At 37.5% G+C, this 11,475-nt stretch overlaps 1 protein-coding gene across 3 annotated transcripts; it reads right to left on the bottom strand.

The window, feature by feature from the left end:
* Positions 1–958: 958 nt before the first annotated feature.
* LOC116260472 (branched-chain amino acid aminotransferase 2, chloroplastic-like) lies at positions 959–10,081 on the bottom strand. Of its 3 annotated transcripts, none has more exons than XM_031638848.2 (11): positions 9,556–10,081; positions 9,287–9,398; positions 6,878–6,951; positions 5,909–6,083; positions 5,264–5,440; positions 5,040–5,171; positions 3,612–3,710; positions 3,033–3,149; positions 2,228–2,323; positions 1,775–1,887; positions 959–1,271 (listed from the first exon to the last, which is right to left on the bottom strand). In XM_031638848.2, exons 2-11 carry the CDS (start codon positions 9,335–9,337, stop codon positions 1,154–1,156), a joined length of 1,152 nt encoding a protein of 383 aa, XP_031494708.1. In that variant the 5' UTR covers positions 9,338–9,398; positions 9,556–10,081; the 3' UTR covers positions 959–1,153. The 3 variants fall into 3 exon arrangements, with proteins under 3 accessions (XP_031494708.1, XP_031494707.1, XP_049935616.1); XM_031638847.2 differs by having other exon boundaries at positions 9,287–9,547; positions 9,643–10,081; XM_050079659.1 differs by having other exon boundaries at positions 9,287–10,081.
* Positions 10,082–11,475: the final 1,394 nt, after the last annotated feature.

The following is an 11,475-nucleotide window of genomic DNA, read 5'->3' as shown; positions in this document are numbered from 1 at the left end:
TTGCATACGAGTTGTGTATGATGTAACCAAGTTTGATGACATGTAAATGTTAGATGTTACGCTAGTTGGATCTGTATTTGTTCAAAACTTAAAGAATTTAATCCACACCCAAAAAGCTAAAATCTGGATCTGCACTCAGTCCAACTCGTTCAAATTTCCAATTCCTTGGTTATTGGATTGACCACTTGCCAAACTACCGAAGACGTTTTACACAAGAAAATGTGGGTATTCTGTCATCAAAACGGAGGTCTTGATTTCTCGATGTCGATCTGTGTTTACGAAATGAAGAAGAGTGCTTCAAAGGCCAATTGCACTTAAACATCCATCTGCAAAAAGGGTTCGTCGCTTCAGTGTGACAATATTGCCATCCCGATCATGACTTTGGTTCTTGGTCCACTGTTTGATAAGCTCCTGACATGATGCTACCTGCTGTAGAAGATCCATGAGGGCCATTTCCGTTCCAAGGCCTGGATTTATGTCCCTGCACGGATTCTTCTTCCAATGTCCCAGTGATGGTAGATAGTAAAAAGTCATTTGATTGATGTTTCAGTAATAGGATTTTTCTTTCTATGGCCTAATAATACCATATCCGAAAGAGTAACAAGTTTTCTGTTTCAGAATTAGGATTCTTCTTTATATGCCTACCAATTTTCGATCCTTAACTAGTTTCTTGGTTGATGTTTGAGTAATTTGAACTCTAAGGAGACTGAAGCTTTGGAGAAAGTGGAAATGAACAGTATGTCCCTCCACTTTTCGACTTCCAACAGAGTTGACAAATTCCTTATATTATCTCCGTTTCTTCCCACGCTCTCTGTAATCAAATATATCCTTCATTCGTTTTTTACGTAGATGACAATTCTTGTTTTTCTGACTGGGGATGATGTTTGCAGAGTAATCTTATTACTGAAGTACAATTTGGCGGGGAGCAAGTTTATTAGTTAGGAGAACTTGCACGGCGTTGAACCTGACAAACTGCAATTAGCCAATTAAGTTCTTGCAGAAAAACATACAAGAATATACAAACTTGGATAACATGTAATATCTCCTTTGGACAGAACAGGACATATTACAGGAAATTGAACTCAAGACCATTTTTTTAAACATAAAATGCCCAACAACAATGTCTTCCCAGGTAGTAATTATAATTGCCAAGTTAATCGACTGGAACCGTCCATCCCTTTTTGTCATCGGCACGTCCTGTTTGGATATCGGTTAGGGCAGCATAGAGTTGCCTGCTTACGTCTCCAGCGTTACCATTGTTGTACACCACTCTGCAAATGGATAAAACCATCAGAAATCCTCTCTCTCTCTTGCTCTATATATATATATATATATATATATATATATATATATATATCTTTGCGATGCATCATTGCAGGGAGGATGGGCCTCCCAGTCCTTTATTAGCAATAAATGAGAACAAATACGACAGGAGGAGAAATACATATATCTTTTTCTCCTTTTTCTCTCAACCACTAATCTAGAAAAATCAAATGTAGAAATTCCTCTCTCTCTCTCTCTCTATATATATATATATATGTGTGTGTGTGTGTGTGTGTGTGTGTGCACCATCATAGCAGTGAAACAAGGAAAGTTAATAGAATGATGTCCAAGAAATAGTTTGCAAAGACTAGAACCTGTTCAAGTGAAAAAGAACAAACGCTCTGGGATCTCCATGGACTTTTGGATGACAACATGTAAATGTTTTGGCAACGTGTTGCTGGAACTTCCTATTCGGTCAGGAAAATCAGAATGGCGGTTGTGAAATGCCTACCTCTTGCCAAGATGAGCAATACTGCCCACGGAAGCTACAACCACAGCGGTACCAGTACAGAACACCTCATCAGCATCGATCAGTTCATCAACAAGTATGGGGCGCTCCTTGACCTGAACAGGAAACAAAGAGTTACCAGTTAACTCATATTTTTGAACATTGAGAAAAACATTCACCGAAAGGGTTTTATAATATCATATTGATAGGGAGTCATATTTCATCCATGCAAAAAACTTAGCTAGTAAACGGATAACTCAAACTCAAACATAGTGCCTTCAACTACACATTTCCCACAAGATTGTTCCTTTAGTATGTGTTGGTTTCTCAGAAAGTGCAAGGAATAAGCACAATAATTAACTGATTGATAGAGATTTTAATCAGAAGTCTTCATTCACATGAAATTTCTTTGTGCAAGAGAATAACATAATGCATCCATATTCATCAGTTGGATACCTGGTAGCCTAAATCGCAAGCTACTTCAATTACACTTTTTCGCGTTATTCCTGGTAGTATGGTCCCCTGAGTTGGTGGAGTTGAAATCAGATTATCCTGAAATTGCATATGAACATCACTAAGCTGAATCAGAAGCATCAGTTACTCCATAAACGGCTCATAAAACTTTATACTGAAGTTCCACAATACAGTCATTACTTGAGAGTAGTCCAGTTATGGTCCTCAATGTAATTAAATTGCAGACAACATATAAAGAGCTGAGGCTTTTCTGCCTCAAAACTCCAATACAAAAGGATTCTATATGAGTGGATATCTGTCATGAATTTTGCTGCACACATTTTAAACTGTTCGTGACTGAATAACAAAACCCCACCATAAGATAGAATCTCCCACGCAGCAAGAAAAGATAATCAACACATCCTCCATTCTAAAATCCTATACATGGCTCAAGTTATGACAAGCACAGTACTTTTGCTTGAAGTTCTCATTTTCTACCAGGCTCATCCAGTACTTCTGGTGTCAACTAAATCAACAATATTGCTGTCTAATTTCTTAACTGGTCCATTCAAGTAAAATTATTTAAAAGGTCTGCCTATCAATTTATGAAGTCTGAGCTTTCATCAACTCCCACATACTAAATCCCCTCAAAATCTGACATTCACAAATTAAGAACCTTCTGTCAAAATTTAGCTGAAAAAGTAACCCTTTAATCAATGCCCTTGGAGACTTAACGTGTGCGAGTGTGAATATTTGGCAAAAACAAAGTTTTGCAGTAAATTGCAACCTCTTTGAAGTTTGGACATACCTTTACTATGAAAATATTACAGGAAGAGACCTCCTCAAGATATCTTCTATTGACAGAGTCCAAGTACAAGACATCAGAATAGCCTTTTGCCTTAGCTGTACTCTGTGCCTTTAGAACCTGCAAAAGGATGATAACGTTGTATAAATGTGTACAGACTATTAAGCATCTGACAATTTCTCCTTTCAGCACTATTTTGTGCTAGTTTCCTGTATGAGTAGGTTCAGCCTTGAAGAAGGCACAATCGATGTGTTTTCTGTTGTTCTCTTCCTTTCCAAACATAAAATGCATATTCGATGGGTACATGATATAAACTTAGAGGCTCCCTTTCCATTTGATCTTATTAGAATACATGAGCTGTTATACCCATTCCTTTATATTTTAGTATTCCTAAATACATCACAAGTTTGATATTTCTGTCAAAAGTAGCAAAAAACTTCTGAAAGAACAAATAGACCTGGAAGTAAGGCCAGACAGATGTTTCCACAAAAAGGAAAACATAAAAATGAGAAATGAAGCTAGCGTTAAAGGCATTACTATTAAATATGCATGCATGGCCAATTCAGGGCACAGTTTATTTACCGGTGCATAGTTGGTTATCGACTTAACTCCTCCAGTTCCACCAGGAAAGGCACGATGAGAACTTTCCTCAATAAGCAAATTAATGGGTGATAAACCCTCCTATTTAAAGAGAAAATTTTAAGGAATATTTCATTAGTTACCATGGTTAAGAAAATGCCATATGAAACCAAGACATCATCTCAAGGAATGGAAACACAGAATCAAACAGAATCATTTCGCAGAGATAATTTATTAATTATGTGTTGTCCGCTGTACAATCTGTTGATCAATGACATGAAATAAAAGCACATTGAGCAACCAGAGATCAGTTTACAAGGATAAAATTGTTTAAGCGCATTTTAGCCATCAATGACATAAACAATTTTCAAATATAAAATCAGAGAACAGTGCCTCATGTCAGTATCATCTTTCTCCTGGATAGTTCAATAAGAAGCTGAAAGATCCTCCATTCTTGTACTGCAGTGAACTGCATAAAACAATAAACCTATAATTCTGTGTTTGTTTAACCATGCAAGTGATGGAAATGTTTTCTCCTGATCCCTAGCACGATTTGTCTGGCGATTTTAACCTTCCAAAAATATTTTATTGGAAATTACCAATCCTTTCTCATCCATTAATAGCGAGAGATAATTCTATCAAGATGCTTGGAAAAATTTTAACCAAGGAGATGGTACTTTTCTTATACACTGTAACATCCATCTATCTGTCCATGGACCAAATTTGGTTCCTTTCAGATTCCCTTCTCAATTCAGCTTCTGCTATTGAAGACTGTCTCAACTCACATAAACCAAATAAATTCACTTGAACTTACATAAATCTTCTTAAAAAAATTCAATGAGTTGTTCAAGTCAAAAATGGTGTAAATCTTTTACTTGAAGAAGGAACTAAAGAACTGATTAACAGATCCAACTAGACCATGCTACTTTATGTCTCTTTAACTGAAAGCTTCTTCTGAAATATCTCTATGCTTACACAGCATGGAAGTGGAAATCATGGCACAAAATATTAAACAATAAGCTGAAGACTGGAAAAAGGCCAAGGACAATTCTAGCAAGAGTTTTACATCCTAAACATTAGTATAACAAACAGTGAAGCAAGAACAATGAAGGAGATCAACATTCACAGACAAAATTTGGACCAGTGCATTTCATGTAGGTGGAAATGCAGTCTAGGACTTCACCAACACACTTGGAGGATTTCCCCAAAAGAGATTTCAGACAAATTGGTGAGTTTCATTCATCGAAACAGTGACAACCAAAATCTAAAGACATCTTGGCCAGGAAAAGATAAATTATTGCCACTTGGAAGGAGGACAAGCTATTTTCTTAGAACTTCTCGAAAGCATCACAAGAAAATCTGTTATTTATATGTGAGGAATTTGCGAAGCATAAAATTCAGAATAAAGCAATGAAGCAAATCGTACTCTACCCGGAAATAGTTTCCAACAGGACATGCAAAAGCCAAAAATGTATATTCAGGTGCTGGTGCTAGGCCCAGAAGGCCACCCGTTCCTATCAGCAGTGGCCTAATGTACAGAGCACCCTTTCCAGGTGGAGGTACCTGCAAAATCCTAACAGATAAGAAATATTGGGGTATCAAACAGAAAATGGAAAAGCAGCAAAAAAAAAAAAAAAAAGATACAAAATCATTACCCATCGCCTGTTTGCAAGAACTGTCTGTTTTACTGCATCAACAAACTGTTCAACAGAAGGTGAGGGCATGCATAACCTCTCTGCTCCCATCCTCATCCGCAGAGCATTCTGATCAGGACGGAATAGAAGGATATGTCCATCATCTTTCTGATATGCCTTTAAGCCTTCAAATAGACCCTACATTGTGCAGACACATCCAGTTGAGCAAACATATCCAAATTTTCCTTGACAGAATTGCATATTCAAAATTTTCCTTGACAGGCATAACATGGATATATGATCCTAAGTTCTCACTTCTTATGCATGTGATTTGGAGTCTTTTATTTTTCACCACGCAAGATTGCCATTTTTGAAGTCATGGCTAAACATGATAACATGACTCATAAATGAGCCTAGGACACACTGGTAACAACAAAAAATATTGAAACATGAACCAACATTAGTCAGTTCAGAAAACTCCAGATGAATATCTTACAAAGATTTTAAGAGAATGCTTACCAGAGAAAGAATAGTATTTCACTAGGAACAAAAACATGTGACACCAATAAAAATATTAATAGGAAAAAATGCCAGATATATGCACAATGCACAGTATTGGAAGATTTTGTTTTTGTTTCAGCATTCACAAAATATCGAACCACTGACCTGTCCATAATTCAACACCCCAGCAGATGGACTCAGTTCAATATTCCCATACTGAACGAGTTCACCCTTGGAAAAGCCTTCTTCATTGGAGCACTTCATTGTGTACATGAAATCAGTTCTTGTTAGACCAAATCCAAGTCTATCCCAATCAAAATCAACAACATCCTCATCTCCCCTGCCATAAGGAACATATGTACACAATGCACCAAATATAACTATATAAGATTTCAGAGAAAATACTTTATTTTTGTAAAACTCAGGATATCAGATCATGTAAACAGTGACAAGAAAAATAGGAAATCCTCCTGGCAGATGTCAGACAAAACCTTCAAATGAATAAGGTGTAAAAGACCACGGTTGAAATGAATCATGATAATGGCTGCTTTTTCTTGATCTTTTATTCATTTTCACAATGAAATGTTTCACTCAAAATTTCATAATGTTTGTGCATATTCTTTATTACTATTGGACGATTGAATTGTTTAATTAGCAAAACAAGTATCTATACATAAGTTCAGTGGCATATCAGTTTTTTAAGCTGAAGAGGCCTGATGAAGTAAAGCTAACTGAACATGTAAAGCACGAAGCTGTTGAGATAGGTATCAAGGTCGGACCACAAGTTCAATTAAAATTTCTATTTTTGGTACACAACCATGTCCAGGAACTTCACTATTTCTATTTTCAAAGATGTAATGTGGACTTTATTCTTCCAATAGAGGCTTGCTAAACATATTTTTTATTTTCTCATATAATATTCAATCTTGGCAAGTTTGAAGCTAATGTTTCAGTTACTTCCATGATCATCATGCTTAACTTGTTAAAGAAAGAGAAAGCAAAACAGTCTCATGTCATATTACAGGAAAGCTCTCTGACATCATTTGGTATTGTAGCAGGAAATGAAAGTGTGCTTCCTGTTTTAACTCTAATTTGTCCCCACCTGATGCAATAGTTCCTGGAAAGCAAAATTACCTGGTTGCAACTGCTCCATAACTCCGCAAAGAAGATGAAGCACAATAATGAATAGAGCCTGTGGTACTTCTGCACTGCAAAATAACACAAAAAAACTATTCAAAAAGGAAATATTTGTACATTTTTCAAGAGCATTCGGTAAGCCATTCTGATAATGATGATCTTGTGACTTGTGAGCAAATGAGTAACAAATGGACCATAAGGACAAATCTGTGCATGATAGAATTGTTCCTAGCTTTATAATATCGGTATGCAAGAAACCATAAGATGTATAGTAGAGATCTTGTGATATTCCAAAAGATCGACATACAGGATAAGGATATGAATATATGATAGAACAAAACTGTTTATTATCTCAAGCATGGACTTTCCAAGTATACCCACAAACATCAACTCATCAAGCATAGAAGTGTAAAAGAATTTCAGGAATTTTGAGTCTGCACATTCAGTAACCATATCTTTATCAACCATATAATATGACCTCATCTATTACATATAGATGATGGTAAAGTTTCAATGTTCAAGGCTATCTGTCAAAGATCTCTATCTACCATTCCTTTTTTAAGGTACTCTCCTGAGAAAAAGGATTATAAGTGCAGAACAGGGAGTAGAAATGCTCCCATCCTGATTACATTGGGAAAGCCACAAATTATGTACTCTTCTAGAAAGAAAGCTGTTCATGCAGGAAAATAGCAAACAAATTATTATATGCATTCTCGTATCTTCTAGCTTCTTCCAGTTAATAAATGACCTGCCCTGTCTTTGTCCAGTAAATGCAGTTCATCCAGTTACAAACTTATCATCCTCTGTTCAAGTTTTATTATTTTTTCATTCGCTTTCTACATTGAGAATATGTCTTTTTTCAAATATGCATGTAACAAGCTTTTGTAGCAGTTACACCAGATCTCTAACTAATCAGCATCAATTGCTATGTTCAGCTGAGAATTCTAGAATCTGTTCATACCAGACAGGGCAACAATCAAGCGGCAGAATGCACTTTTTCATGGCACCCATACGGGCCATACCAGTTATTACTGCATCATCTGTTCTGACCTCTTAAAACGTGTTACTGCTGTACGATTGGCTTCATTACCCAGAAAAGGAGAAAAGCAAACAAAAAGAAAAAACTTCCCTTCCTCAAGCAACCATTTTTTTTTCTTCAGAAAATCTTCTTAGAGTATACTATGTCACTCTCATATTGTCCTATTAAAAGAAACTTTAGCAAAAACATGAAACACAACAGATTGTTCACTGTTTTCAGATTGAGTGAGTGGACAGAAACCGTTTACATCTTAGGCGTAAATATACTACATTTCCATCTGAGTACTTCTCGCTTTTATCTTGTGGATTCAAAATTCTCGACTGCATTATGTTCATCCATTTCCAAACCACAGAAGCAAATTTTTAAGATTGGAGAATACAGAGGCAAGATTTTTATCATTTAAGCAGGACATGCAAATTACTTTGTGGTCCACCTGGGTGAAGACAAATAATTTAAAGTGGTTTTGTCAGTCATCCATCCTTCCGATGATTGACCGAAGGTGCTTTAGACCCGGTCCACACTCAAACTAAAGGACAAAATTTGTTCACAAATGTAGGAAAGCGATAGATAAGATGAACCGTCTGGCATGATTCAGCATCTAGTGTTAAAATTAATATACCACAAGAAACTACATCACATCGAATACACTTCCCGGGACTTCACTTGTGGATTTTGTAAAAATCCAACTATTGGGCTAAATGCAGATTTCCTGTAAAAGTGTGCCCCGACTATATGGCCGTTCTACCCGTCATTCCTAAGAAACCATCTGATGAAGATAGATAATCGCTTATTATACTAAATTTGACAGCACATAGTAATCATTTATGCAGCCAATTCGTCTAATTGAACACTAAATCCTGAGAAGAACCGTACAATTAATGCTTCAGCACGAAAAACAGAATCATACAATTTTGAGCTTGCTGGTCCAAATAATGCATGCACCATTAAACGATGCATTCAGCATTTCTTATGCAACAAAGAGAATGATTTTCCTGTCCCAGAAACACGATTAGGCCACAAGTTTCTAACACGCTAAAATGCGGAGCAGGCAGAGAAATACAACTGTAAGGAATCTACAGCATTCCATGACAACCCATTACAGATTAAACTTTTATGGCTGTGCAGAAAATCAGGCCTTCGACAGCCATCATGCTTATATCCCCCAACCGGAAAAAGGAATCACCAAAAGAACATGTGCTCTTTTAGAACATTAAACCTGAATTTTTCATACTTCAAGTATGACCAACCTCTAGAGGAGTTTCTATGCCTGCCCCGCACATTTACCATTCATCTCCAAAGAAAGAGGGTATCAAAAAAGAAAGGAGAAAGAAGCAAAGAACTGATAAAATAAGGCACGTCAAGCCAACCTTCAGAGAAGCCCATAGCATTCTTGCACTGCAAATGCTTTTCCCTGCCATCGCTCCTTAGTCCTAATCAGACCCCGATCAAATCAGTAGCAGCACCATGCAATAGAGAGATCTGTAGAGGGAGAGGGAGAGAGGCGTTTCCCGGAACCAAAAACAGTTTTGCAATTAGACCGTTAATATGAGAAGCACGATGGAGACGAACTATCACCACGCGCAGACAATGCATAATCTTGAGAAGCAACCAGAGCAACGGATGGGCCCCTACGTACTCAAAGAACGACAAAAATAAAGAGATCAGCAACTGTAGGCACGTTTCCCAAGCTCGAGAGACGGAACGGCAGATGGATAATCCGTACAGGCAAGGAAATTAACGAGATAGCAACTTATCACATGGACAGCAATGAAATTTCTGCTTGTAACTGAAGACGAAAGCAGAAGGACTACAATCGCAGCGTGCACAATCAAAAGGTTTCCTTATCCTTATTTAGAGAGGTTTTAATGGCATTTTATAGGCTTGAAATGCACTCAGTTCGTTTTGGCAGCAATTTAACACCATGAGTGGACAATTTAACACCATGAGTGGACGTGCCTTCCTGGTTCCTACATTATAAGGGAAGGTCGACAAGATAGGGACGGAATCGGCGGGCTGATTCATTGGAGAAGGCACACGGCTCTTCCACGTCACTGTCTAACAGACTCTGCATGTCATACGCCACCGACGGCCACCATTAAATCTTTAGCGTGGGAGCCACGTCCATAAAAGACACCCATTTGGTATCTTCACTGTCAATTCCTCAAAGGCAACGACTGTTTCGCAACGAGCAAACAAAGATACCAAGGCCTCGAGACGCGATACATGATTCTCTTAAATTATGTACGATAATGAGAGGCACGTGATCGCAGTACTTTTCATGTCGTTAATGCCAAAGAAGGAAAATTTTGACTCCTAAGTTGTTTCTCTTAAATCGGAGCTATATTTGGATGGTTGTTGCTGGTCCTCTGGATGGAAGTGCTAAATTCGAACAAGAGACGATCGATGTGGAAGATAAGCTCATTTCCATCGACAGCCCGGTAAAAGTATGTACGTATTAATCGGATTTGACACACGACGTCCTTACTTAATGTTGATGTGTTGATGCACTACTAAAAAAATTGAATAATTATGGCAAAAAAATGTAGTGAAACATGATCAAGCGTGGACAATAATTTTTTTTTTGTCGATCGTTGATCGCTGGCGAAGACAGTGTCGACCTTCAAGCGGTTTTTTTTTTTTTTTGGTGATGGGCCGATGTTTATCGAACTGATGTGGCCGATGACGATGAAGATGCCGCGTTTCAGCTTCTAACTTTTCTTTTTTTTTGCTTTTTTTTCCATACGTTGAAAATTAGCTTCGAGTTTGGGTGTGGGTGAGTGGAAGAAGTCAGAGAGTTACTGCTCCACTGAAGGCTGAAGTTTTTCTTACTCCTCGTCCCTTTACGATAAATGAAATAAATAGAGAAGAAAGATGGTCAATTCTTTACTTGGTTGATTAAGAAAGAATGAAGTAAAAAACAAAAAGCATACTTGATTGCAAAAGAAATGAAACTTGTTCTTGATCTTTTTTGATAACTCAATGTAAATTCAATTCTCCCTAAAATTAAAGAAATTGAGATGAAAAAAAAAAAAGATTGACACTTTGGGAATAGAAAATTCTCCCTTTCTCTCATTCAAACAAAGCCTCCTTCTATTACAGCATAGAAAATTGACACTTTGGGAATCATAACAAAAGCTTCCTATCACCTCTTGTCGTATCCATTGCACCAACCCTCTCAACAAACAAAGTCCCATGCAACCATTGTGATTTGGACGCCAAGTCCACTGGACGCCAAAGTGATTACCTGGAGGTTCAAAGTATTCGAACCAACTTGAAAAATTTATGAGGCAGCTAGCTTGAAAACGGGCATTACCATCCATTGGTTCACAAGTGGCCGGAGGAGATGAGATGATTTGTCACTCAGGAAAGTGACCCCCAATGCTCAGATGGAGACAATTCTTCTACCACATGACTCATACTCATTCGATAGGCACAAACCGTTGAAAATTTTGAGTGTTTGATAGTTGCAGAGCCAGAAATTTAAGGTACGATGTAAGGTTGGGTGTCGGGTCGAGTACCTAGCCTAAATCGAGCCCAAACAAAAGGCACTGAGCCA

This window comes from Nymphaea colorata, chromosome 9, assembly GCF_008831285.2.
Source record: "Nymphaea colorata isolate Beijing-Zhang1983 chromosome 9, ASM883128v2, whole genome shotgun sequence".
Taxonomy (NCBI): domain Eukaryota; kingdom Viridiplantae; phylum Streptophyta; class Magnoliopsida; order Nymphaeales; family Nymphaeaceae; genus Nymphaea; species Nymphaea colorata.
Note: the sequence above shows the minus strand (reverse complement) of the source record. Positions and strands in the feature narration are given on the sequence as shown.